Source organism: Pan troglodytes, chromosome 19 (assembly GCF_028858775.2).
Source record: "Pan troglodytes isolate AG18354 chromosome 19, NHGRI_mPanTro3-v2.0_pri, whole genome shotgun sequence".
Taxonomy (NCBI): domain Eukaryota; kingdom Metazoa; phylum Chordata; class Mammalia; order Primates; family Hominidae; genus Pan; species Pan troglodytes.
The window spans coordinates 10804215-10830935 of record NC_072417.2 but is presented as its reverse complement, the minus strand read 5'-3'; the positions used below and the strand labels follow the sequence as shown (position 1 = coordinate 10830935).

At 55.8% G+C, this 26721-nt stretch overlaps 1 protein-coding gene across 26 annotated transcripts in view; it reads left to right on the top strand.

Moving 5' to 3' along the window:
• RPH3AL (rabphilin 3A like (without C2 domains)) overlaps window positions 1-26721 on the top strand; it is a 232033-nt gene that overhangs the window by 84737 nt on the left and 120575 nt on the right. For 15 of the 26 annotated variants that reach the window (XR_010153183.1, XM_063799494.1, XM_063799491.1 and 12 more), the window contains 3 exons: window positions 16697-16809; window positions 22976-23119; window positions 25424-25553. Coding sequence is in view for 25 of the 26 variants with exons in the window: in XM_063799494.1 (XP_063655564.1) it covers window positions 16733-16809; window positions 22976-23119; window positions 25424-25553 (351 nt within the window). In the remaining variant the exon portion in view is untranslated. Of the gene's footprint in view, window positions 1-2367; window positions 2448-2550; window positions 2650-2720; window positions 2811-3080; window positions 3181-5122; window positions 5506-10029; window positions 11003-16696; window positions 16810-18518; window positions 18585-22975; window positions 23120-25423; window positions 25554-26721 lie in introns of those variants that run through there. The other 11 variants (XM_054670927.2, XM_054670924.2, XM_063799486.1 and 8 more) reach the window with 11 other exon arrangements.

Here is a 26721-nt window from a genome sequence, read left to right as displayed (position 1 = left end):
GGTGGGGGGAGTGAGTGTGGATGTGGGGAGGCCTGGGAGGAGCCAGTGAGTGTGGATGTGGGGAGGCCTGGGTGGGGGGCAGTGAGTGTGGATGTGGGGAGGCCTGGGTGGGGGGGAGTGAGTGTGGATGTGGGGAGGCCTGGGTGGGGGTAGTGAGTGTGGATGTGGGAGGCCTGGGGGGGGGGCAGTGAGTGTGGATGTGGGGAGGCCTGGGAGGGGGTAGTGAGTGTGGATGTGGGGAGGCCTGGGAGGGGGTAGTGAGTGTGGATGTGGGAGGCCTGGGTGGGGGGGCAGTGAGTGTGGATGTGGGGAGGCCTGGGAGGGGGCAGTGAGTGTGGATGTGGGGAGGCCTGGGTGGGGACAGTGAGTGTGGATGTGGGAGGCCTGGGTGGGGGGAGTGAGTGTGGATGTGGGAGGCCTGGGTTGGGGGGTAGTGAGTGTGGAGTGTAGGGAGGCCTGGGTGGGGGGAGTGAGTGTGGATGTGGGGAGGCCTGGGTGGGGGACAGTGAGTGTGGATGTGGGAGGCCTGGGTGGGGACAGTGAGTGTGGATGTGGGGAGGCCTGGGTGGGGGGGTATTGAGTGTGGATGTGGGGAGGCCTGGGTGGGGGACAGTGAGTGTGGATGTGGGGAGGCCTGGGTGGGGACAGTGAGTGTGGATGTGGGGAGGCCTGGGTGGGGGGGTAGTGAGTGTGGATGTGGGGAGGCCTGGGTGGGGGACAGTGAGTGTGGATGTGGGGAGGCCTGGGTGGGGGGGTATTGAGTGTGGATGTGGGGAGGCCTGGGTGGGGGACAGTGAGTGTGGATGTGGGGAGGCCTGGGTGGGGGACAGTGAGTGTGGATGTGGGAGGCCTGGGTGGGGACAGTGAGTGTGGATGTGGGGAGGCCTGGGTGGGGGGGTATTGAGTGTGGATGTGGGGAGGCCTGGGTGGGGGACAGTGAGTGTGGATGTGGGGAGGCCTGGGTGGGGACAGTGAGTGTGGATGTGGGGAGGCCTGGGTGGGGGGGTAGTGAGTGTGGATGTGGGGAGGCCTGGGTGGGGGACAGTGAGTGTGGATGTGGCGAGGCCTGGGTGGGGGGCAGTGAGTGTGGATGTGGGGAGGCCTGGGTGGGGGGTAGTGAGTGTGGATGTGGGGAGGCCTGGGTGGGGGGCAGTGAGTGTGGATGTGGGAGGCCTGGGCATGAGGTATGACACCAGGTGTGTGTTTGTCTGGAGACAAATTTGGCAAGGCAGGGTGGAGTCTGTGGATGGCCATGAACTCCCAGCTGAGGACCCTGGGCTTGATTTTGAGGTGTCTGGGTGGAACGGGGCCTTTGGAGAGCCTGTCTGATGGCAGGATTGGCCGGGTCTGAGCTGGGGAGCCTGGAGCCAGGGGGACCCCTTAGGACTATGGGGTGACTGAGGAGGTCTGGGTGACACCTGGTTCAGGCAGTGGGTCTGGTGGGGAGCAGGGGCTGTCTTTGAAAATGCCCCAGGGCTCAGACACCAGCTCCTTTTTGCCTGTGCTCTGAGGGCCTAGGGTGGACAACAGTGGCACTGGGGGCTGGTGACTGAGGTCCCACAGGTCCCGGCCCCTGCCTGCTCCGGGAAACAGCCAGCCCGTCTCCTCTGCAATCCCCTTCAGGCTGCCCCGGCCCAGTTCTTCTCAGAACTCCCGTTTGGCCAATTACGGCGCGACTCACAGTTTCTGGGAACTCTGTGCTCCCCACTGCTGGGTGTGTGGCAGTTGCTCGGAGAATACCCGGGTCATTGCTTTCGTTACGCACCACACCTGTAGGCACCACACCTGCAACCCGACGCCTTGGGAGGAGGAGGGGGATAGAAAGCACCTGGGCTCAGCCCAGCTCCTTTGGGCCAAACTGGGCACCTGGTGCTGGCTTACAGGGCCTTGGGCAAGTGGCTGCCCCTCTTGAGCTGGTTTCTTCCTTTCTGTAAGGAGTGATGATCGCGTTGTCCTCTGGGGCTTGTGATGATTCCAGTTGGTCAGTCAGTGGTGGGCACCTGGCGGATGGGCAGCACCCATGGAGGCGGCTTCTTCCTCTCCCAGTTTGGTAGTGCAGGGTCAGGCTGGGCACGTGTAGGGATGTTTGTTATCTTGGGGGTCCCTCCTAGAGGCCCTGAAAACTCCTAGCTAAGTGCCAGTGGTTCTGTCTGACCCTTCCCCCTGCCTGTCTTCTCTGTAGCAAGCCATGTTCTGGGGTGGCCCCCACTGTTGCCTGAGCCGTCCGCTGGCCCTCTTATGGGCATTCTCACTTATTTGGGGTCTTAGCCTCTGCCAGGAGAATGGGTAGTGTGCAGAGAACCGGACAGCTTGTTCCCAGGCAGGGCAGTGCCTAACCCTGGAGTTGCAACAGAAAAACGTCTGTTTGTGTTTCTGTGAGCAAGAGGAGACAGCTGGGCCCACAGATAGCAGGCGAGGTCAGCCGGGGATGGCCTTGGCTGCTGGCTGTAAGCAAACCCTGGCTCTGGTGAGGTGGGGGGAGGAAGGTTGGAGAAGTACCTGGCAGGACCCACGGAGAGCCACCTGGGAGCTGGAGTCTGGGCTGGGCCGTGCAGAGGCTGCTGGCGGAGGCAGGGGTGTGGGACGCTGCCCCCCGGGGCCTGGAGCACCGTCCTCAGCACACCTGAGGACTGGGCCTTTTCCAAGCGGGTGAGGAGGGTTGAGGCTTCTTTTTCCCTAGAAGCTTCTCTGCTTCATGGAGAGGTTTCTCTTGGGCTCCTTCAAAAAGCAGCTCCCAGGTGGGAGCCGAAATCAGGTTTCCTTTGCAAAGATTCTGCCTGCCTGGGACTTTCCAGACCCACATAAATCAGGTAAATGGAAGCAGGCCTGCGTTTCTGCATTAAAAGACAAATAGCATGAATGCTCGACACTGCCCATCCCAAGCCAGGTGCCCGGCAGCCTGGGAGCACTTGGGCATTTTCTGGGCAGAGAGTGCTCAGGGGCCACAGGTACCTACGTATTATTCTGGTCACGTTTGCAGTAAGTTTGAATTTCATTTTCTCTTCTCTCTCTCTCTCTCTCTCTGTGTGGTTACCCTGTAAATTTTTTTTTTTTTTTTTGAGACAGGGTGTTGCTCTCTTACCCAGGCTGGAGTGCAGTGGTGCAATCATGGCTCACTGCAGCCTCTGTCTCCTGGGCTCAAGGGATCCTTCTCAGCCTCCTGAGTATCTGAGACTACAGGTATGTGCCACCATGCCCGGCTAAGTTTTAAATTTTTTGTAGAGACGGGGTCTTGCTCTGTTGCCCAGGCTGGTCTCGAACTCCTGAGCTCAAACGATCCTCCTGCCTCGGCTTCCCAAAGTGCTGGGGTTACAGGTGTGAGCCACCACGCCCAGCCTGGTTTCCCTGCTGTCACCACCTTCAGCTCTGTGACTGCCTTGATACAGCAGTTCCACCTACACCGTTTCAGGCCTTTCAGAAAAGACAAAAGCAAGCTATGCCTCTGGGGACACGTAGGCAGAGCTGTGGCTGTTAAAATCTGAGGGCTGACACTTGAGATGGGGGAGAAGTAGGTTATTTCACATCTCATTTGCATTGGGGGCTTTGCAGAGTGTTTCTGCCTGGGAATGAGAACAGCGTCAGAGGAAGAGACGAGCAGGGATTTGGGGTCCACTGGCGTGGGAGTTGCCAGTCATTAAAGATGCCCAAGGATTTACTTTCCAAGGTTAAAAAAGACCCACAGGATTAAGTGAAACCTCCTACGTGTACCCCATGAGGGGCCTTGCGGGGGTACAAAAAAAACCCCTGCCCAGCCCTCGAGCAGCGAGACTGAGCGGCTGGGCACGGGCCTGGTGCCTGGTCAGCACCCAGCGTGTGTGTGTTGAATGAGGACTGAGCTGGGCACGGGCCTGGTGCCTGGTCAGCACCCAGCGTGTGTGTGTTGAATGAACGAGGCCAAGGAAACTGAGAGGTGCTGCTGTTGGTCCTGCCGAGGACAGGAGCAGACGCTTAGCTCTGTGACCAAGTGGGGGTGCCTCCTGGACGGGGTCCTGGGTGGCATGTCCAGGATTGCTGCTCCTCAAAGCACACAGGCAAGAAAGGCTGCAGGAGTCTTAGCAGGGGCTGGAGGGGTCTTAGCAGGGGCTGGAGGGTCCATAGAGAGCCTGTGTGTGGCAGAGGGAAAGAGGCAGGTTAAGGAGGCCAGCGAGGCTGAGCCTTATGCCGTGAGGCGGTTTTTAAGATAAAATTTTGTTGGCAGGCTGGGTGTCGTGGCGTACTCCCATAGTCCCAGCTACTTGGGAGGCTGAGGCAGGAGGATCATTTGAGCCCAGGAGTTTGAGACCAGCCTGGACAACAGAGCAAGACCCTGTCTTTACCAAAAAATTAAAAAATTAGCCAGGTGTATAGTTCTAGCGACTTGGGAGGCTGATGCAAGGATCACGGGAGCCCAGGAGTTGGAGGCTGCAGTGAACTCTGACTGTGCCACCACACTCCAGCCTGGGCAACGGAGCAAGACCCTGTCTCAAAAAAGAAATTATTGGTGCGTAACCGATGTACATAGTTCCAGTGAGTGGCAAACTCTTGACGGTTAAATTAGTCCCCTGAAGGGGTACTGGACCCACCATGTCTGGGCATCGGGGTAACAGGTAAAGGCCCCCGAGGTTGCGGGCGGAATGAAATGCTGACGGGAGGGCGGTGGGCTCAAGCCGAATGGAAGCCAGATGGGAGGAGCTGGAGAATTCCCAGGGGAGGTGGTGCTGGGCCACCCCCAGGTGGAGGAGGTAGACAGCATGAACCAAAGGCGTTCCAGGTGAGAGGGTGCCGGAGACAAGGCTGGGCGGCTGCAATGCCTCAAGGTCCTGGTGGCTGGAGCACCAGTTTTGCAGAGGGGTGGCTGGCAGAATGCAAGGGTGGTTTGTGCCAGATCATGGACGGCCTTGAGGGCAGCTAGGGCTTGTTTCCTTAGTAGTGGGGAGCCACCGAAGGTTTCTGAGCAGGGGAATCACACGGCCTGACCTGGGCTGTAAGGATGGTCTCTCTGGCTGTACGTGAAGAGGGACAACGGGGAGCCCCAGCAGGTTCCAAGGCAGATGAGGAAGATTTGCCACGGTCCGGGCAAGAGAGGAGGAGCATCGGAGCTGGGAGGAGGGGGAGCCGCCCCGAGCAGGCAGACCTGGCAGGGTGCCCGGGGACGGTGGAGTTTGAGGGAGGTTTGTCAGGCACTGGTTTCCCTGGGGCTCCTGCTTCAACTCCGGAATCCACTCGAGCCCGCTTGGTGCATAGTCAGCCTGCAACGCTTCCGAGTGAGTGGTTCCTTGGGCGTTTAGACAGGCCTTTGAGGCTCCCTCTCTGAGTCTTTAATCCTCCCAGCGCGGCCTGACAGGTGGAGGAAATGTTGACGTCTGGGCTCACCTTATCTTGCTGCCCTCCTCGTGTTTCCTGTATCATAGTAACAGAGCAGATGTCAGGGCTGTTGCTAAGGGTTCCCTCGGATATTAATACCTTGTGTTGAAGGACGGGCTCCCACACCGTGTCTTCGAGGCCTCGGGAAGCGCCGGCTCGGTGGCAAGTATTCTTTTATGTTTGTCCCAGCTTCTTTTCCCTCCTTTTAAACCCCATCTCCTCCCTGTCGCCCTGGCCTAGGCACAGCGCCCAGTGGGATGGCACACTCTGCAGCAGCAAATGTGCAGCCGTTCTCCCTCCACGCTGGGGGCAGACGTGACTAACAGATCACAGTGTGCTTTCCTACGGAGGCTGGAGGCAGCCTCCAGCCCCTTTTCAACCCAGCCCTCTGGACGCCAGCTCAGATTTAGCACTTGGGATGAAGCCTCTCTTCCAGCCCTGCAGGGGCCACCTGCGAAGGCTCCAGGCCCTCTCCGCGGGGTACTTCCTCTGGCACCTGGGAGGGGAGGGGAGTGGGTTTTGCTTGCCTCTTGTGTCTCCTGTTTGCCTCCCTCGTCTGGTCTTTTGGCCTTTCCACCACAAGTGGAAAATCAAACTGAATAGTTCTGGACATTGAGGTCAGGGTTGGGATTTTATCAGCCAGATGCCATTTTTATCCGTTATATATTGCTGGGGTAACACTGCATGACAAGCATACCTGTCCAAACTTGGGGGCTCACGACCACCATTTATTACCCCTCCTCAGTCTACGGGCCGGCCGGGCGGTTCTGCCACTCTTGGCCGGGCCGTGCATTTCATTCTAAGCATCGTGATGCAGCGGCTCAGAGGGCACCAGCCACCCCTGGTGTGGAAAATGCACTTGAGCCCCCTCTCTGTGGCCGACATGAACTGGCGTCCTGCAGCGCTGGTGTTGGCCTTCGCACGTGGGTGTCCTGGGCACAGCGACTTCCCCCAGCCCCTCCATCCGCCGCCTCCTTCCCACTGTTCACCCTGCATCATTTCCTTTATTCTCACCATAGAGATAGTCTGACCCGGACACCTGCACCCTCATACCCGGGCCCCCTTTGTCACAGTCGCTCGGGGGTCACGGTGTGGCTGTGCTCTTGGGAATGTGTCCCCAGCCAAGCATATCCGCTGGTCTCAGGAGCTCGGGTCTGCTGCCCACGCTCACCTTGGGTCGGACCCTGTGGCTGGATGAAAGCGCGCTCGTTCGTGCCACACCCTAGGAGTCTGAAGCCTCAGTTATATCAGTGAACGTGTCCCTGAAACAAGATCGAAGAGGTGAAAATGCCAGGGTGTAAGGTGGGGAGCGATCACAGCCCTGGAAGAAGGTGGAGCCGCACTGGGTGGGGTGCTTGCCTTGTCCCTGTCCCCCCGCAGTGGATGGGCTGGCTCTCGGAGAAGGTGTGGGGAGAAGGAGCTGCACTTGCTGGGGTGGTTGCCTTGTCCCTGTCCCTCCACAGTGGATGGGCTGGCCCTGGGGGAAGGCGTGGGGAGAAGGAGCCGCACTTAGTGGGGTGGTTGCCTTGTCCCTGTCCCCCCACAGTGGATGGGCTGGAGACTCCGTGGGTGTTTGCCAGGCTTCTCTGAGGCAGGTTGTTTTGCCTCCGGATATGTTTTTCAAAGTCTGATACGTGTTAGAGACAGACAGCTGCGGGCGGCTGGTGTTTTTCTCACTGTGCTGTGGCTGTTGAGAGTTTTGGAAGGTCAGGGTCGAGCCGCGGTTCTCCTGGAGTGATGACTATGCGCACTGCTTCCTAGCCTGTACGGGGATGAGCTCCCAAGGCCCGTTTACGGGACCCTGTAGTCGGGGCAGGGAACAGTCGGCTGGAGGGGTGTCATGTGACCGGCCCCAGCCACTGGTCACTCAGGGGTCTCAAGCCAGTGCTGGCTTTACCAGCTTCTGAGCCCACAAATGCTGTTAAGGAGATAGAAGCCTTCTTTTAAGTAGATGCAACTGTTTGCAAAGAAGAGGCCCTTTATTTTATTTATTTATTTATTTTTTTGGGGAATAGAGGATCGTCTACCTTATTGAAACCATCAAATTGGAGATCCACAGATTAGGCTACCAAGACACAGCTGCCTCCAGCAGAATTTCTGTGGTGGACACTTTTAGGTGCACTTTGGAGAGAGCAAGCATGAGGCCTGCAGCTGACAGCTTTGAGTGGCTGTGAACCTGACTATGGAAAAGGTATCTCAAAAAATACGCTGAAAAAATGCGCTTCATTTCCCTTTTGGGAACTTATCCTAAGGCAGTCGTCAGAGATTTATCTGCCAGGATGTCCATTTCAGTGCTGCATATAATCGAGCAAAATTGGAAACAATCCATGTGCTCCCAAACAGGAAGATGGTAAAACGTATTGTATTCAGAATACTAAGTTATAGTTTAAAATCATGTTTTTAAAGAACTTTAATACTGTGGGAAAGCACAAGGTGGTTTAAAAAACCAGCAAGCAGCGTATATAGTAAGAACCCAATTTTATTTAAAAACCAGCAAGCAGTGTATGCAGTAAGAACCCAATTTTATTACAATTTGTACATAAATGCCCAGGAAAAGTTGGAAGGTGTTACATTAAGGTGTTAAGAGTCGCCATGGGGGTGGCTGATGTGAGAATTTAAGGTGTTTTCTCTTTAGGATCAAATATCCTACAGCCCCCAGGAGTGACCACGTCAGGCTGCATAATAGCCGTCTCTGTGTCTGCAGTGATGTCTGCAGTGACTAACGCCCGGGGTGGTGAGCTCTAATGGCCATCTCTGTGTCTGCAGTGATGTCTGCAGTGACTAACACCCGGGGTGGTGAGCTCTAATGGCCATCTCTGTGTCTGCAGTGATGTCTGCAGTGACTAACTCTTGGGGTGGTGAGCTCTGATGGCCGTCTCTGTGTCTGCAGTGATGTCTGCAGTGACTAACGCCTGGGGTGGTGAGCTCTGATGGCCGTCTCTGTGTCTGCAGTGATGTCTGCAGTGACTAACGCCTGGGGTGGTGAGCTCTAATGGCCGTCTCTGTGTCTGCAGTGATGTCTGCAGTGACTAACGCCTGGGGTGGTGAGCTCTAATGGCCTTCTCTGTGTCTGCAGTGATGTCTGCAGTGACTAACACTTGGGGTGGTGAGCTCTAGTGGCTGTCTCTGTGTCTGCAGTGATGTCTGCAGTGATGTCTGCAGTGACTAATGCCTGGGGTGGTGAGCTCTAATGGCCGTCTCTGTGTCTGCAGTGATGTCTGCAGTGACTAACGCCTGGGGTGGTGAGCTCTAATGGCTGTCTCTGTGTCTGCAGTGATGTCTGCAGTGACTAATGCCTGGGGTGGTGAGCTCTAATGGCCGTCTCTGTGTCTGCAGTGATGTCTGCAGTGACTAACACTTGGGGTGGTGAGCTCTAATGGCCGTCTCTGTGTCTGCAGTGATGTCTGCAGTGACTAACGCCTGGGGTGGTGAGCTCTAATGGCCTTCTCTGTCTGCAGTGATGTCTGCAGTGACTAACACTTGGGGTGGTGAGCTCTAGTGGCCGTCTCTGTGTCTGCAGTGATGTCTGCAGTGACTAACGCTCGGGGTGGTGAGCTCTAATGGCCGTCTCTGTGTCTGCAGTGATGTCTGCAGTGATGTCTGCAGTGACTAACACTCGGGGTGGTGAGCTCTAATGGCCTTCTCTGTCTGCAGTGATGTCTGCAGTGACTAACGCCTGGGGTGGTGAGCTCTAGTGGCCGTCTCTGTGTCTGCAGTGATGTCTGCAGTGACTAACACTTGGGGTGGTGAGCTCTAATGGCCGTCTCTGTGTCTGCAGTGATGTCTGCAGTGATGTCTGCAGTGACTAACGCCTGGGGTGGTGAGCTCTAATGGCCATCTCTGTGTCTGTAGTGATGTCTGCAGTGATGTCTGCAGTGACTAATGCCTGGGGTGGTGAGCTCTAATGGCCGTCTCTGTGTCTGCAGTGATGTCTGCAGTGACTAACGCCTGGGGTGGTGAGCTCTAATGGCCATCTCTGTGTCTGTAGTGATGTCTGCAGTGATGTCTGCAGTGACTAATGCCTGGGGTGGTGAGCTCTAATGGCCATCTCTGTGTCTGCAGTGACTAACACCCGGGGTGGGGAGCTCTAATGGCTGTCTCTGTGTCTTCAGTGATGTCTGCAGTGACTAACGCCCGGGCTGGTGAGCTCTCATGCCCGTCTCTGTGTCTGCAGTGATGTCTGCAGTGACTAACGCCCGGGGTGGTGAGCTCTAATGCCCATCTCTGTGTCTGCAGTGATGTCTGCAGTGACTGACACCCGGGGTGGTGAGCTCTAATGGCCGTCTCTGTGTCTGCAGTGATGTCTGCAGTGACTGACACCCGGGGTGGTGAGCTCTAATGGCCGTCTCTGTGTCTGCAGTGATGTCTGCAGTGACTGACACCCGGGGTGGTGAGCTCTAATGGCCGTCTCTGTGTCTGCAGTGATGTCTGCAGTGACTGACACCCGGGGTGGTGAGCTCTAATGGCTGTCTCTGTGTCTGCAGTGATGTCTGCAGTGACTAACGCCTGGGGTGGTGAGCTCTAATGGCCATCTCTGTGTCTGCAGTGATGTCTGCAGTGACTAACACTCGAGGTGGTGAGCTCTAATGGCCGTCTCTGTGTCTGCAGTGATGTCGGCAGTGACTAACACCCGGGGTGGGGAGCTCTAGTGGCCGTCTCTGTGTCTGCAGTGATGTCTGCAGTGACTGACACCCGGGGTGGTGAGCTCTAATGGCCGTCTCTGTGTCTGCAGTGATGTCTGCAGTGACTGACACCCGGGGTGGTGAGCTCTAATGGCTGTCTCTGTGTCTGCAGTGATGTCTGCAGTGACTAACGCCTGGGGTGGTGAGCTCTAATGGCCGTCTCTGTGTCTGCAGTGATGTCTGCAGTGATGTCTGCAGTGATGTCTGCAGTGACTAACGCTCGGGGTGGTGAGCTCTAATGGCCGTCTCTGTGTCTGCAGTGATGTCTGCAGTGACTAACACTTGGGGTGGTGAGCTCTAGTGGCCGTCTCTGTGTCTGTAGTGATGTCTGCAGTGATGTCTGCAGTGACTAATGCCTGGGGTGGTGAGCTCTAATGGCCGTCTCTGTGTCTGCAGTGATGTCTGCAGTGATGTCTGCAGTGACTAACACCCGGGGTGGGGAGCTCTAATGGCCGTCTCTGTGTCTGCAGTGATGTCTGCAGTGACTAACACTCGAGGTGGTGAGCTCTAATGGCCGTCTCTGTGTCTGCAGTGATGTCGGCAGTGACTAACACCAGGGGTGGGGAGCTCTCGACTTTAGAGAGAGAATTGCATCCTCCTGGATGAAGGGGTTGTTTTTACAGATCTGTCTCAGGAAGTTGCCTGGGGCTGATGAGCCTCTGTCCCCTAGGAATTTTTCGGGAAATTATCACCGGCAACTCCTGTTCCGTTCCCTGTTCCCCTTGGGTCCTCCTAGTCCCTGTACTGCGGGGTTTTACAAGGGCTCGGGAACATCTGCCTGCTGGGCCGGCCAGCCCGAGTGCTGCCTCTGCTCAGCGTGTGTCGCCCGGCGGGGTCGAGGTGGCACCCGGAGGTATCAGCTTCCCAGAGGAGGCTCCTGGGGGCACCAGCCCCTCAGCGAGGAGCGAGCTCAGCTGTCAGGTGGAGCTGCCTTGAGGCCGACTACCCCGTGGGGAATCTTGAGGAACAAACGGCTGGTGAGTCAGCAAGTTGCAGAGCCTGGTTAGAGCCCAGCTGTCTGCTCTGAGCATGTCTGGGTTGTTTTCCAAATTCTTCCTTGTCTGGGAAAGCCACATCTCTCTGCTGAAATGCAGTTGAATTAAATGGATATTCCCTGAGCACCTACTTTGCAGCAGGCTGTGTGCTGGGCATCAGGGAGGGAGGGAAGGAGGAGGATGTAGGGACCCTCTAGGGCGCCCACAGTCCAGCAGGGAAGGAGAAATGGAAATTTCATGTCGATAGAACTGAACACTTCTGGGCAGGCTCCTGGGTGGAACGTCCACCCTCCCCACGAGGGGCCTGCCTTCCCCATCAGCAGCCTTGACCTGTGTGCTCATTGAATATGCTCCTGTACACACACACACACACACACACACACATACACATATACACATACACACACACACGCCCCTCCTTCTCCAGCCTCTTACCTGTCCCAGCTGGTAGGACCTCAGAGACAGACCTGGCCCTGGGGATCACGTCTCTAGTTTACTGAGGAAGTGGCCAGAGCTCCACCAGCCCTGTCCACAAAACCACCTGCCTCTTCTCCCCCCAGAGCTCCACCAGCCCTGTCCACAAAACCTCCTGCCTGTGCTCCCCCCAGAACTCCACCAGCCCTGTCCACAAAATCTCCTGCCTCTTCTCCCCGCAGAGCTCCATCAGCCCTGTCCACAAAACCTCCTGCCTCTGCTCCCCAGGCCATTTCCATCCTTCCTCCTGAATTTGGGGGTTTGCCTTCCCTGCTTTTCCACTCACCTTCTATAAGGCCCTATTTTGTTCCCTCATCAGTTTAATTTTTGTCCAGGACAAATGGTCGTACCTGAGTACAAGGGTGCAGTCTGTGTTTAATGCACAGGGCACTGCTCTCTGGAGTTTTCAGGACCCTGCTGTTAAGAGAGAAGGGCCAGACTCCCTGCCCTCTGAGCCCAAGAGGTGAGTGCTGAGTGGTGGCGAGCATAGTTGACCCACTGGTGAAGGGGGTGCCGGGCATGGGGGTCAGCTGGTGAGGCCGTCCTTGCTGCCGAGTCAGGGAGCCTGTGCATGCTGACGAGGTTTGGAGGATCGAAGCTGGCTCAATGGGCAGTTTCCTAAAATGTGCCTCCTGGAGTTGCCCTTCCTCTCCCACCATCTGTCCCGAGGTTGCTCCGTGCGAGTGAAGGACAGCTGTGCCTTCTGAGGTGCCAGCCACGGCCAGGGTGGGGGTGCACAGCCGTCCCAGAGCCGGGGCCTGAATTCTCCTGGGTCCTCATGTCCGACCTTTGCTCGGGGCCACCCCTGTGAACGTGGTCAGCCACAGACTTGACATCAGTGATGAACCTGCCCTGGCGCTGCCCGTGGCCCCAGCTCTGGAGGCGACATCCTTCCGTCTCCCTTGATCTCTGCAGCATTTGGCTCCTTCCGTCTCCCTTGATCTCTGCAGCATTTGGCTCTGTAGCTCCTCTGACCTGAAGCTATAGCAGTGAGAGGGGTGGGGACATGGAGGAAGCAGTTGTCGCGGCCTCCTCTCTGTCCTGTGGACTGGGCTGGGGAGGGGCTCAGTTCCCACCTCCCACGTGGGAGCAGCCAGCAGCCTGCCTCCCTTGCCTCCCTCGCTTGCCTCCCTCGCCTCCCTCATGTAACTCAGCAGGGTCCAAATCAGGCATTGAAATTGCAGGAGGCGGTTGCTCCGGCCTGTCTCAAGCTCTGTTGGGTACCCATGGGGAAACTGAGGCTCAGGAAGACAGTTGACTAGTTCCTGGACTTCTAGTAAGTTTACATAAAAGCCAAAATTTCACAGATCTTTTTTTTTTTGAGATAGAGTCTTGCTCTGTCACCCAGGCTGGAGTGCAGTGGCGCGATCTCAGCTCACTGCAACGTCCACCTCCCAGGTTCAAGTGATTCTCCTGCCTTGGCCTCCCGAATAGCTGGGATTACAGGTGCGCGCCATCACGCCTGGCTAATTTTTGTATTTTTAGTGGAGACGGGGTTTCTCCATGTTGCCCAGGCTGGTCTCAAACTCCTGAGCTCAAGGGATCCACCCACCTGAGTCTCCCGAAGTGCTGAGATTACAGGCGTGAGCCACCCCGTGTGGCCTGTAGTATATTTTAATGTTTACTTTGAACAGAATAATGCTTTGCACACCCATGTGGAGCAGTGTGACTGCACAAGATAACTGAAGTTTTTAAAAAGCAAAGCAAACCATAGTGCTCTAAAGGCTGGGATGGGGCACTGATTTAAAGTTGTTTGAGGACGGTGTCATTTTTGACCTGTCTTTCCTTGCTTGTCCATTAGCCTCATCTGGGAGAAGATTGAGCCTACATCTGAGGAGGTCCTGGGTGATCTGGGCCTGGCCATGGGATTTCCACGCTTGGCCGTTTGGGGTCTGGGGCTGCCCAGGTCTCTTTGCTGAGGCAGCCCACTGGGGAGGGTCAGGTCTGATCTGGAAGAGCAGGTGCCTGGACGTGTCCATGGGGGTAGAGGGACCAGTGTGGTTAAGGTCGTGGCCTGGACCCTGTGTGGTCAGGTGGAGGTGGTCTGCATGTTACCTCTGCTGGTCATCATGGAAATGGCTGGCACTGGCCGAGAAAAGCAATTCTCCAAGCTGGGCCCTGGCCTCTCTGGGGGTCCCCCAACACCCTTCTGGAGATCCACAGGTCAAAAGTGTTTCCATAAGAATAGTAATAGGACTCTGGGTTTTATCCTCTCACAAATGTACAGAAAAGGAGAAGTTCACTGATGTGGTTTCAGATGCCACATTTGAACTAATCTTTAAGAAATTACCATCTGTTGAGTTTGGGTGCAATATCAAAGAAATTTTTTTTTTTTTTTTTTTTTTTTTGAGACGGAGTCTTGCTCTGTCACCCAGGCTGGAGTGCCGTGGCGCGATCTCTGCCCACTGCAAGCTCCGCCTCCCGGGTTCACGCCATTCTCCTGCCTCAGCCTCCCCAGTAGCTGGGACCACAGGTGCCTGCCACCACGCCCGGCTAATTTTTTTGTATTTTTAGTAGAGACGGGGTTTCACCGTGTTAGCCAGGATGGTCTCGATCTCCTGACCTCGTGATCCGCCCGCCTCGGCCTCCCAAAGTGCTGGGATTACAGGTGTGAACCACCGCGCCCAGCCCAAAGAAAAATATTTACAATTTCTGGAAAGTAAAAAAAAGCCCTCCGCTTTTCAGCCATCATACATATTTGTGAGGGTCTGGATGTCCTTCAAGGACTTCAGCAAAACAACCTGTCACAAATGCGTGAATGAAAAATCAGATATGAAGGTCCAGCTGTTTTTTGTGAAGTCAAACATTAAAAAGAGTTGTAAAAATGTAAAACAGTGTCATTTGTCTAATTGCTTTGTAAGTGTAGTTTTTCATAAAATATGTAAATTATGTGACTGTCTAACGGGTTTATTATTGTTAATGAATTAACAACATTTTAAAGATTTTCTCAGTTTTAATTTCTAGTGTGGTGACTATCAATGGTCATAGCCCATGTATTTTGGAGTTCTCAAGAATATATATATATCTATATATTTTTTGAGACGGAGTTTCACTCTTGTTGCCCAGGCTGGAGTGCAATGGCGTGATCTCGGCTCACTGCAACCTCCACCTCCAGGGTTCAAGCAATTCTCCTGCCTCAGCCTCCTGAGTAGCTGGGATTACAGGCATGCGCCACCACACCCAGCTAACTTTTTTGTATTTTTAGTAGAGGCGGGGTTTCACAATATTGGCCAGGCTGGTCTTGAACTCCTGACCTCAAGTAATCCTCCCGCCTTGGCCTCCCAAAGTGCTGGGATTACTGGCCTGAGCCACTACATCCGGCCTCAAGAATTTTTTATGGCATTTTGTTGTTGTTGTTTTTTGAGATAGTCTTGCTCTGTCACCCAGGCAGGAGTGCAGTTGTGCAATCATGGCTCACTGCAGCCTCGATTTCCTGGGCTCAGATGATCTCCCGCTCAGCTTCTGGAGTAGCTGGGACCACAGGCACACACCACGCCCATGTAATTTTTGTTCTTTTTGTTGAGACAGGGTTTCACCATGTTGCCCAGGCTGATCTGGAACTCCTGGGCTCAAGTGACCTGCCTACTTCAGCCTCCCAAAGTGCTGGGATTACAGGCCTCAGCCACCATGTCTGGCCTGTGAATGAGTTATAATTCATTTTTTTTTTCATGGTCTGTGTTTGTGCTGAAGTTGTAATTCACATGCCATAAAATTCACACTTTTAAAGGGTGCGATTCAGTGGTTTTAGTGTATTCTCGAAATGTGTGACCATCACCACTGTCTAATCCAGAACATTTTTACCACCCCAAAAAGAAGTCCTGAACCCACTGGGAGTCTGTTTCCCTCTTCCTGCAACCCCTGACAACCACTCCTCACCTTCCGTCTCTCTAGATTTGCTTATTCTGGACACACCGTATAAACGGAATCATACAATACGTGGTCTTTTATGACTGGCTTTTCTTACTTAGGATGTTTTAAAGATTCATCCATGTTGTAGCTGGTATTAGCACTTCATTCCTTTTTACGGCCAAATAATAATCCATTGTAAATAATAATAATCCATTGTAAATAATAATCCATTGTAAATAATAATCATTGTATGGATATAGCACATTTTCCTCATTCATCAGTTGATGGATATTTTGGTTGTTTCTACTTTTTGGCGGTCATGAATAGTGCTGCTAAGAACGTTTGTGTACAGCTTTTGGTGAGGACGTACGGTTTTGGTATTCTTGGGTGTGTAACTAGGAGTAGAGTTTCTGGGTCATATGGTAAGTCTGTGTTCAACATTTTGAGGAAGTGTCAAACGGATTTCGAACCTGGATCTTTTTTAAGAGTGTAAAGGGGTCTTGGGTTTGAGAGCCACTGGCCTAGCTGGGATTAGACCAGCAGAGTGTGGATGGCTCAGGAGAGCCCCTCCTCCTTGCTCTGGGATTGAGATACCCTCGGCCTCATCCCACACTCCCTTCAGAATGCATGCGTGGCATCCTCATAATAGACCACCAAAGATGATCCTGTCCTGGGAGGCAAGGAGAAAGCCGGCACACTAGACAGTGCACAGGTGAAGCCCTCAGGGGGTCCTGGAGCAGGGCCACCTCCCTGGGGGATCCCCAGGTGCCATTTTCATGGCGGTGTCTATGGACGGCTCCCCTTGGCATGGTGCTGGGTGGCAATCCTGGTTGTAGCTGCCACCCCCTGCCCTCTTGCCTGCCCTCGAGGGCATTGTGATCATTGGTGTGAGTCTGTTGGGAAGGAGAGCCAGGTCCCCAGGTTTGGGAAAGGAGTAGGGTTTCCCAGCCTGTCTGGCCATCACCCCCCGGCCCAGCCCCTCCTGCTGGGTGACGTGCTCAGTTCGGCCCCTGCTGTACTGGGAGGGGGCAGGGAGCAGATGGCCTCCAGGGCTGAGTTGAAAACTGCTAAGGGTGAGCCTGCTCTCTCCTTTCTGACTGTAACCTTTTGATGCCCTGCCAGTCATGTTCACTCTTGTCACTCGGCCACATGATCCACCTGGTCACCCTCCTAGAATCATGAGCCTTCTGAAGAGGAGCCTTGAGGGAAGAGTGTTTTGCTGGAGAGGTGGTTCCCACAGTGAGATTCCAGGCATCAGTGGGGATCGTGCATGGAGACGGTGTGGAGAACCTGTCTGCCATCTGTACCCCAGCCAATGATGCACACTCTTTCGTCTTCCCTCCTTCATCTCAGATGTGACTCCCCACCCCCAGCCGGGTGCTCCGAGCCATGGCCGACACCATCTTCGGCAGCGGGAATGATCAGTGGGTTTGCCCCAATGACCGGCAGCTTGCCCTTCGAGCCAAGTGAGTACCTCTGGGGCCCCCCAGGCCGTCCCTTCCTTCTGCCTCCCTGCTCCTCTCCTGTCTTCAGCAAGATTCATTCCCAGGGGCCCAGAAAGAGATGTTTGGAGAGAGGTGCCTGTCAGATGCACGCCACACTCCAGGCCCTGGACAAAGCCATTCACTCATTTAACTACCATGCAGAATTTATCCCCATTTCCCTGATGAGCAAAGTGAGGCTGAGCTCCTTGCCCACATCACTTAACTTGTGGGTGGCAGGGCTGCAACCCACACCTGGGTCCAGCTGACTCCTTAGCCTGTGTCCTTTCTATCAACAGGCGGCAGGGACCCACACCACCTCATGTGCCTTCTCTCCTGTCACTGAGCTGTAGGACTGCAAGTCCCTTAAGACAGGGAGGCTTTGATGTCTGGATGCCCAGTCATAGCCCAGTGCTTGGCACTGTCAGACGGGGGAACAAAAGTCTGTTGCAGTGGACGAGGCGCTGCCCCTGAGGCTGAAGCACAACCAGCCCCAAGCTGCCCCAGGGCCTTCTCTGTGCTCTCCTGAGAATCTCGCTAGTTCTTTGCTTCCAGTTTCTTCCCTTGGGGGTCCTGGCTTTCTTTTTTCTTGTCGCCCAGGCTGGAGTGCAATGGCCCGATCTTAGCTCACTGCAGCCTCTGCCTCCCTGGTTTAAGCAATTCTCCTGCCTCCTGAGTAGCTGGGATTACAGGTGCCCACTACCACAATGGGCTAATTTTTGTATTTTTAGTAGAGACGGGGGTTTTACCATGTTGGCCAGGCTGGTCTCGAACTCCTGACCTCAAGTGATCCACCCGCCTTGGTCTCCCAAAGTGCTGGGATTACAGGCGTGAGCCACCGCGCCTGGCCCTGGTTTTCCTGCTGTCCCTCAGCCTAGTGACCTCTCAGCTCTGGGTAGGTCAGGCCATCTCCACCGACTGTGCACTGTGGCTGGAGATGGGGGTTCTCAGATGCCTTGCCTGCCTTCCAGTCCCTCCCTGTCCCTCAGAGGGGCGGGGCGTCTCTGGCATGTGATAAGTCCAAAAGGGCCTCTTCATCCTTCAACCCATGCCAATTACGGGAGCAAGCATTTCCCAAGTGGGACCAAATTAAAAAAATTTGCAATTAGATGTTATGAGCCTGCAGGGGACAGAGCTGAAACATCAAAGGGGGATGGAAAGATTAATTCGAAACGCCCCAGGAGAGCGGAGTCATGCGTGATTTGTAGGAATCTGCACCACAGTTAACTGGTCCCCTTCGCCAGGAGGGCTCGGCTCCTTCATGTGGCCCCCGCAGTGGGTGAGGTCGGTCCGTCTCCCTCTCTGTCCTCTGACGCCAGGCAGATGAAGTGTCCTCCCGGGCAGGGTAGGAGTTTCCAAGGAGAGCTCCGCCACCGTGCTCTCGACAGGGCCCAGCAGGACTCCTGACCCTCCAGGGTTCCCTTCAGCTCTCCCTGACCTTCTCTCTCACTCAGCAGCAGCCAAATGCTGTCATAGCCCCTTTGGAAGAGAGAATGATTTTATCCCCTCCCCTGGGGTGCACTGCCTTGTAGTACCTGGCACAGTCTCTGGAAAGGAGAGGCGTACTAAACTCTAGCCGCAGAGCTGGGAGCTGTGTCCCGTGGGACCCTCAGGGACATCTGGGCTGCAGCTCGGGGCTCCCCTCAGTCCTCCAGCTGCCACCAGACGTTTTCTAACCCCCTACTATGTGCCAGGCACTGACTGCACAGCAGTGAACAGGACCAACACAGTCCCTGGTCTTAAAGCACAGGTGGGCAGAGGTGAGCATTATTTGAATAGTTACCCAGGTAAGTTGCTTTGACGGTGATAACAGGCAGTGGGCACGTGGGTGAAGGTGTGACTTACTCTGGGGATCAGGAGGGGCTGAGAGTGTGCTGCCTACACTGGGACCCAGAAGATGGGTCAATGTTAGATGGGAGTAGGGGGGAAGCGCTTCCAGGCAGAAGGAACAGCATGTGCAAAGGCCCTGAGGTAGAAGGAACAGGGCATGTGGAGGCCCTGGCCGGAGGTCAGTGTGTTGTGAGTGCAAAATGTGAAGGGTGGACAGTGTGGAAGGAAGATGGAGAGGTAGGCAGGGGCCAGGGGCAGGGCCTGGTCCTCCAGAGACTCACGTTCCGGAGGGGAGATGGAGGGTTTCATGTTGTCTCGCAATAATGTGTCAGCCCAATGAAGGACGTATACCCAGGCCTTCCAGGAACTCTGAGAGTAGATTCTTTACCTGTTTTGGATCAAGGAAAAGCCTCCAGGTGAAGGTCACGTGTAAAGAAGTCTTTAAAAGAATAGGCCGGTCGCGGTGGCTCACGCCTGTAATCTCAGCACCTCGGGAGGCCGGGCGCGGCGGCTCACGCCTGTAATCCCAGCACTTTGGGAGGCGGAGGCGGGCGGATCACCTGAGGCCAGGAGTTCTCAAGACCAGCCTGACCAACGCGGTGAAACCCTGTCTCTCCTAAAAATACAAAAATTAGCCGGTCGTGTTGGCACACACCTGTAATCCCAGCACTTTGGGAGGCTGAGGCAGGTGGATCATAGGTCAGGCATTTGAGACCAGCTTGGCCAACATAGTGAAACCCCATCTCTACTAAAAATACAAAAAATTAGCTGGGCGTAGTGGCACATGCCTGTGATCCCAGCTGCTCGGGAGGCTGAGGCAGGAGAATCGCTTGCACCTGGGAGGCGGATGTTGCAGTGAGCTGAGATTGTGCCATTGCACTCCAGCCTGGGCTACAGACCGAGACTCTGTCTCAAAATAGATATAGATGGATGGATGGATAGATAGATAGATAGATAGACAGATAGAAAGAATAGGAGTAAGAGGTGGACAGAGCGTTTAGGGAGAGAGACAGGTGCTCCAGGTGAAGGGTGCAGCATGAGCAAAGGCCTGGGGACTGCATGAAGCCTAGAACACAAGGGAGCCACTGGTGAGCTGAGAGACGAGGGCACTGTGCGGGGAACGTGCAGGGGAAGGACAGGTGGGGCTCCCAGATGTGCAGGTTCTTCCTGGAGGTTGCAGCCCATCGATGTCAGGTGCCCTCAAGTCGGCCTCCGTCGGCTGCATGGAGGGGACATTGCAAGGGGGTGGGCAGCATGCTCAGTGGAGCTATGGCCGTAGGAGGGCGTCAGGGCCTGGCCTGGCAGCAGGTGAGATGAGAGGACGTGGATGGTTGGGGCCTGGAGGCGGAGCAGATGGAGGCAGGAACGTGGGTGCAGAGGCGGCCCTGGGGGAGACCGAAATGCTCCCAAGCAGGGCTGTTCGCAGCTGCTGGATACGAACTCGGCAGGTCAGGGCTCAGGCCTTGAGTCAGCGGTGGAGGCCAACCCCAGATTCCTGCTAGCTAGCTACGTTCCGCACCTCGTTTCCTCTGAGAAATGGGGCGGGGTGCCTCAGGGTCCAGGCCTGCCTCGCCGCGTGGCTGAGGGTCTGGGCCTTACAGGGCGACTCTGAGGGTCTGGGCCTGCCTTGCAGGGTGACTGAGGGTCTAGGCCTGCCTCGTGGGATGACTGTGAGGGTCCAGGCCTGCCTCTCAGGGTGACTGAGGGTCTGGGCCCACCTCACCGGGTGACTGAGGGTCTGAGCCTGCCTTGGGGGGTGACTGAGGGTCCAGGCCTGCCTTGCAAGGTGACTGAGGGTCTTGACTGTCTCGCAGGGTGATGGAGGGTCCGGGCCTGCCTCTCGTGGTGACTGAGGGTCTAGGCCTGCCTCATGGGATGACTGTGAGGGTCCAGGCCTGCCTCTCGGGGTGACTGAGGGTCTGGGCCCACCTCACCGGGTGACTGAGGGTCTGAGCCTGCCTTGGGGGGTGACTGAGGGTCCAGGCCTGCCTTGCAAGGTGACTGAGGGTCTGGACTGTCTCGCGGGGTGATGGAGGGTCCGGGCCTGCCTCAGGGTGACTGTGAGGGTCCGATGGAAGACATCTGTAGTGTCCTGTGCCATCACCAGCCCCAGAACAAGCTCGTGGGACCCGTGTCCATCAGGACAGGCAGTGGTGGCGGTGCTGATGCTTCTGTCCCTCCTTCTGTGTGTTCCTGGGACCCTTCCTCTCTCTACATTAGCTGGAGGGCGGAGGGCGTGGTGATTCCCTGAACCTGGGGGCCCTGGCTTCCAACTCCCTTCCCCTGGCCCGGGAACCACACGAAGTGTGTCCTCGCCCATCACTGACCCCTGGAGCCTCCGAAATGCTCAGATGGAACAAACCAGTAGGTAGGGGTTGTGGAGGGGATATTGCTTTTTGGGGCCTGAACCCCTGAATGTGTGCAGTTCATAGGAGCAAGGCAGGTGGTCCAGGCAGAGGCTGCCCACTCTACTGGCCTTGCCTCCCTTCCAGCCCTGCCCTGCTGCCCCGGTATTTTCCTTCCCCAGCACCGTGAGCACTGCTTGGAAAGCGTTGGCCTAGGGCATTGCAGTTTTTTTTTTTTTTTAATTGGAAAAACTGGCAGTGTAGAAGTATGGATCCCTGAAACACCACACACCACCCATGCCCCCTGCCTTTCGTGTGTGATCTCCTCCGCCTGAACCCGCCTCCCTCCTTCCACGGGGAAGCACCTGTTCATCCTGCAAAAGCTCACACATGGTAAAGCCATGCCTGACAGCCCTCCCCGTGATAATTGCAGTTATCACCATTAACAACCATTTGCAGGCAATTGGGAATTTGCTATGTAAAAGCACCTTATCTACCCTGCCTCATTAATTCTCATGGCATCCCTTAAAGAGACAGATCAGAAAACCAAGGGTGAGACCCTCATCCGAGGTCTTGCATCTGGGAAGGGATGGGACCAGAAGATAAGACCGTCCAGTGGACTCCAAACCCTAGATCTTCACGTTTATCAGCCCCCAGCTCCCCCTGACAGAGAAAGGATATGCGTATTAGCTTTCCAAACTCCTATGGTGTCAGCCACAGAGAACCGTTAGCTGCAACAGCCGGGACCAGGCAGGACATGAGACCACCGGGGCCCATCTTGTGTCAGGGAGCCCCCAGGAAAGGGTCCCCCTCCCTCAGCCTGCTGCCCTAGGTCCAGCCTCCAGGACTCTTGCCTTCTGACACTTCCCTAAAGAAAGCGAGCCTTTCCAAAGCCTTATCCCCTCCCTGCTGGGTAATTCTCTTATTTATCCACTTCCTGACGCCACCTGCACGTCCCACCAAGCAGCCTGTCCCTGGCACCTAAGAGGCCAGGCGTCCCAGCGGGTACTTGATAATGCGTAGAATGAAAACGCCTTAGACCTGTTAGTTAAATAGGTATCTGTGTCATTGATTGGCATCTGCCACCCCCACCGTATTGTAGTTCTTCAGGGTGCAGTGGCTTTTCCCGGCTCGTTCATCTCTGCACACAGCAATGTCACAGGCACGGAATGTCTCAGGGAAGCTGGCACCCACCCAGGGCAGGGGCTTTGGGGTTTGATCTGCTGCTGCCACTCTCTCCCTGTCCAGAAAAATAGAAGGAGTTTGAGTCCTTCCCCCGCCCCAGTTGCAGCCTCAGGAGGCGTCAGTCCCGCAGCCCAGTGGAGCAGAGACAGCTCAACCTCCGGACCCACTCCCAGCCCTGCCTCGCCGTTGCCCGCCCTCACCTGCCCTCACCACGGCTCCTCTTCTGTAACTCGCTTTCCCCCCCTGCCTCGAACCTGCTAGTTTTCAAAGTGTTCATATCAACGCTGTGTCTTCACCCTAATTACATGGTTTTCCTGTCCCCTGGTGAACTCCCTCTCACTACCTTACGGAGCTCCGAGCTCCCTTTTTCTTCCCTTGATAATCTCTCATGCTCCTCCCTTGACACCTCTCGTGCTGTGACCTTGGCCTTCTCTGTGTACGTGAGAGGGTCACATTCTGTGTTTCTGCCTCCCGGGCTAAGGTAGTGCTGCCGTCTTTGCTAAGGCCCAGGAGCTGGCGGATGGCAGGGCTGGCGCTTGGAGCCTGTGTCTGCCCCGTCTCTGTTGCCCGCGTGCCTTGCCCCCTGCACACGGCACCTGGGCCGTCTCTGTTGCCACCTGGGCCGTCTCTGTTGCCACCTGGGCCGTCTCTGCTGCCCGCGCTTGTCGTCCCGGCACGCGGCACCTGGGCCGTCCACTGACTGTTCTCGGGGGGGCTTGGTGGATGTGGTAGGGGCTGCCGGAGTTTGCACCGGGGAGGCCTCCACGTCGTCTGTGCTGTTCCCTCTCGAGGCTGCAGACGGGCTGGTCTGTGCACACCTACCAGACGGAGAAGCAGAGGAGGAAGCAGCACCTCAGCCCGGCGGAGGTGGAGGCCATCCTGCAGGTCATCCAGAGGGCCGAGCGGCTCGACGTCCTGGAGCAGCAGAGAATCGGGTGAGGCGGGGCTGGGGCCAGCTCAGTGGGAGGACAGCAAGGGCTTTGGCGCAAGTGCAGGGGACTGGGAGGCCGGCACTCCGGGTCCTGGTTTTGCTATTTACCTCTGGGAGTGGGTGAGGAGGTCCCTGACTCCAGCCCTTGCTGAAGGGTGCTCTGCCTGAACTCTGGGAGTGTAACCCAGCCCGCTGAGGCCTCAGGACACCCCTCTGTGAGACGGGGCTGCTAGCTGAGCTGTGCGCCCCATGCTGAGGGCGTGAATGAGCCTGGTGAAGCCTCCCAGGGGCTGTTCGGCTGTGCACACCTGCAGGTCAGCTGTGGTTCAGCCAAGGGATGGGTTCAGGTGGAGGCCCAGCCACAGGTCGCCCCTCAAAGGCTCCAGCAGGAGCCGCTCCCCGCCTGGCTCTATGTGCCTCTCCTGGCCTCCGCCTCCAGCGCCGACCACAGCTCAGTCTTCCAGCACTTCCATCGTGTCCTGTTTAATTACGAAAGCAATTCATACTTCCTAGAAAATCTGAAAAACACAGAAAAGCACAAGTAGGAAGACACAAATGCACTGGGCAGGAATTGATTTCATTCTGGCCTCCTATGTATCTTTGATCTTTCTTTTCCTTTTCTTTTTTTTGGGGGGGGGACAGGGTCTCACTCTGCAATGTAGATTAGAGGGCAGTGGTGCTATCACAGATCACTGCAGCCTCAACTTCCTGGCCTCAAGCGACCTCCCCACCTCAGCCTTAAGTAGCTAGGACCGTGCGTGGGCACCACCACACCCAGCTATTTTTTATTTTATTTTTTTGTAGAGATGGGGTCTCACTATGTTACCCAGGCTGCTCTCGAACTCCTGGGCTCAAGCGATCCGCCTGCCTCAGCCTCACAAAGGGCTGGGATGTCAGGCATGAGCCACCCTGCCCGGCCTTATCTTTACAGTGGGAAAGACAGGCCAGATGGCATGGCTCATTCTTCAGCTGTGAGTCCACGTGTTCTCCGAGAGCCTTCGCTGGTCCCATGGAACATGCCCCTGTCCCTCAATGTCCCTCCCCCTCCCTCCCCTCAATGTCCCTCCCCCTCCCTCCCCTCAGTCTCCCTCCCCCTCCCTCCCCTCAGTCTCCCTCCCCCTCCCTCCCCTCAGTCTCCCTCCCCCTCCCTCCCTTCAGTCTCCCTCCCCCTCCCTCCCCTCAGTCTCCCTCCCCCTCTCTCCCCTCAGTCTCCCTCCCCCTCTCTCCCTTCAGTCTCCCTCCCCCTCCCTCCCCTCAGTCTCCCTCCCCCTCTCTCCCCTCAGTCTCCCTCCCCGTCCCTCCCCTCAGTCTCCCTCCCCCTCCCTCCCCTCAGTCTCCCTCCCCCTCCCTCCCCTCAGTCTCCCTCCCCCTCCCTCCCCTCAGTCTCCCTCCCCCTCCCTCCCCTCAGTCTCCCTCCCCCTCCCTCCCCTCAGTCTCCCTCCCCCTCCCTCCCCTCAGTCTCCCTCCCCCTCCCTCCCCTCAGTCTCCCTCCCCCTCCCTCCCCTCAGTCTCCCTCCCCCTCCCTCCCCTCAGTCTCCCTCCCCCTCCCTCCCCTCAGTCTCCCTCCCCCTCCCTCCCCTCAGTCTCCCTCCCCCTCCCTCCCCTCAGTCTCCCTCCCCCTCCCTCCCCTCAGTCTCCCTCCCCCTCCCTCCCCTCAGTCTCCCTCCCCCTCCCTCCCCTCAGTCTCCCTCCCCCTCCCTCCCCTCAGTCTCCCTCCCCCTCCCTCCCCTCAGTCTCCCTCCCCCTCCCTCCCCTCAGTCTCCCTCCCCCTCCCTCCCCTCAGTCTCCCTCCCCCTCCCTCCCCTCAGTCTCCCTCCCCCTCCCTCCCCTCAGTCTCCCTCCCCCTCCCTCCCCTCAGTCTCCCTCCCCCTCCCTCCCCTCAGTCTCCCTCCCCCTCCCTCCCCTCAGTCTCCCTCCCCCTCCCTCCCCTCAGTCTCCCTCCCCCTCCCTCCCCCTCCCTCCCCCCACTATTTCCATTTCATAGCGCTGCTCTCTATCTGAAACCAGTTCGCTTGTTTTCTTGTTTATGAATTTTCTTCCTTATTGAAGGTAAGTTCCATGAGAACAGGGACCATGTCTGTCTCTGGCTTGTTTGCTACAGTATTCCCAGTGTCTGATGAATCATAGGTGCTCACTGAATAGTTGGTGAGTGAATGAAGGATTCGCTGTTATCTAGGGGAAGGGCGGGGCAAGGAACAATATCCCAGGTGAGAGGACAGCACATGTGGCATGGTACGGTTTCGGGCCTCGGTGCAACTGTGCCCAGTCAGGAAGCACAGTCCCTCTTACTCTGTGTCCTGTGCTGCAGGCGGCTGGTGGAGCGGCTGGAGACCATGAGGCGGAATGTGATGGGGAACGGCCTGTCCCAGTGTCTGCTCTGCGGGGAGGTGCTGGGCTTCCTGGGCAGCTCGTCGGTGTTCTGCAAAGACTGCAGGAAGGTAAGACCCTGCTCTGGCCCTGTCATTCTGGCTTCCCAGCCTGGACCAGCCCCGCTGCACTGTGGCTTTGCATCCTGGCTCCCAGGAGTGTGTATGTCTGCGTTGGGCATGTGGTATCCTCTGCCTCTTGGCAAGAAGCACTAAGACTTAAAAATCAAATGGACTGATGTCTAGGGCCAGCTCTGCGTCTCAGCTTGGATGCATCTTCTAGCCCTTCTGGTAGATTCACACCCGAGCCACGAGACCCAGAGCTGGTGTTAGAAGTCAGGGTGTGAATCTAGCTCTTCTGCTATGACCTCAGAAAACTTGTTTAATATCTCACACCTGATGTTCCTTGTCTGTAATATGTGGTCGTGATACCATGTACTTCACCATGCTATGAGGATTAAATATTCTTCAACGCAAAACTCTTAAAACCTTGCCTGGTACATAGGCACTCAATAAATGTTATCATCTCCAGAATATATGAAGGCAACAAGGAAAAAATGTTTTTAGTTGTTATTAGTTAAATCCTATCTTCCTGAAGTCCAGGCAGTATGCTGGGATTACACTTTCTTTTCCATTGGTCCTGCTTCTCTTGATCCCTGGTTACTCAAAGAAGAATGATCTTTGCAGGGAGATCAAATTGATTTTCTCCTTATACTAAATTGTGCCACATATTAAATTGTTTCGCATTGAGTCTAGGACTTTTTAAATATAGCTTTTAGTTTTTCTGGAGTTTTGACTTGCCTTTCGTTTTCTTATTTCTGGGAGAATAATATGCCTTCTAATCCTCAAGATAGTTAGCATCTTAATTATACTATCATATGGAGGCTATTTTTTTTTTCCTGGCATAAACCCTTCTAGATTCTTACTCCTGCTCCTCCTAGGCTGGTAGCTGCACAGCTATTATAACAGGATTTCCCTTTGCTGCCCTCCTAGGTGAGAAACACTGGTCTCAAGACACCATGTCTTCCTCTTTTTTGTTTTCACCTTAGTTTTGCTAGAACCCATCCTCAAGTAACTTCCATGTGCTAGTCATGCTTTTTTCCCCCCCCCCAGAGACGTAGTCTTGCTCTGTCACCCAGGCTGGAGTCCAAATGGTGCAGTCTTGGCTCACTGCAACCTCTGCCTCCAGGTTCAAGCGATTCTCCTGCCTCAGCCTCCTGAGTAGCTGGGATTACAGGTG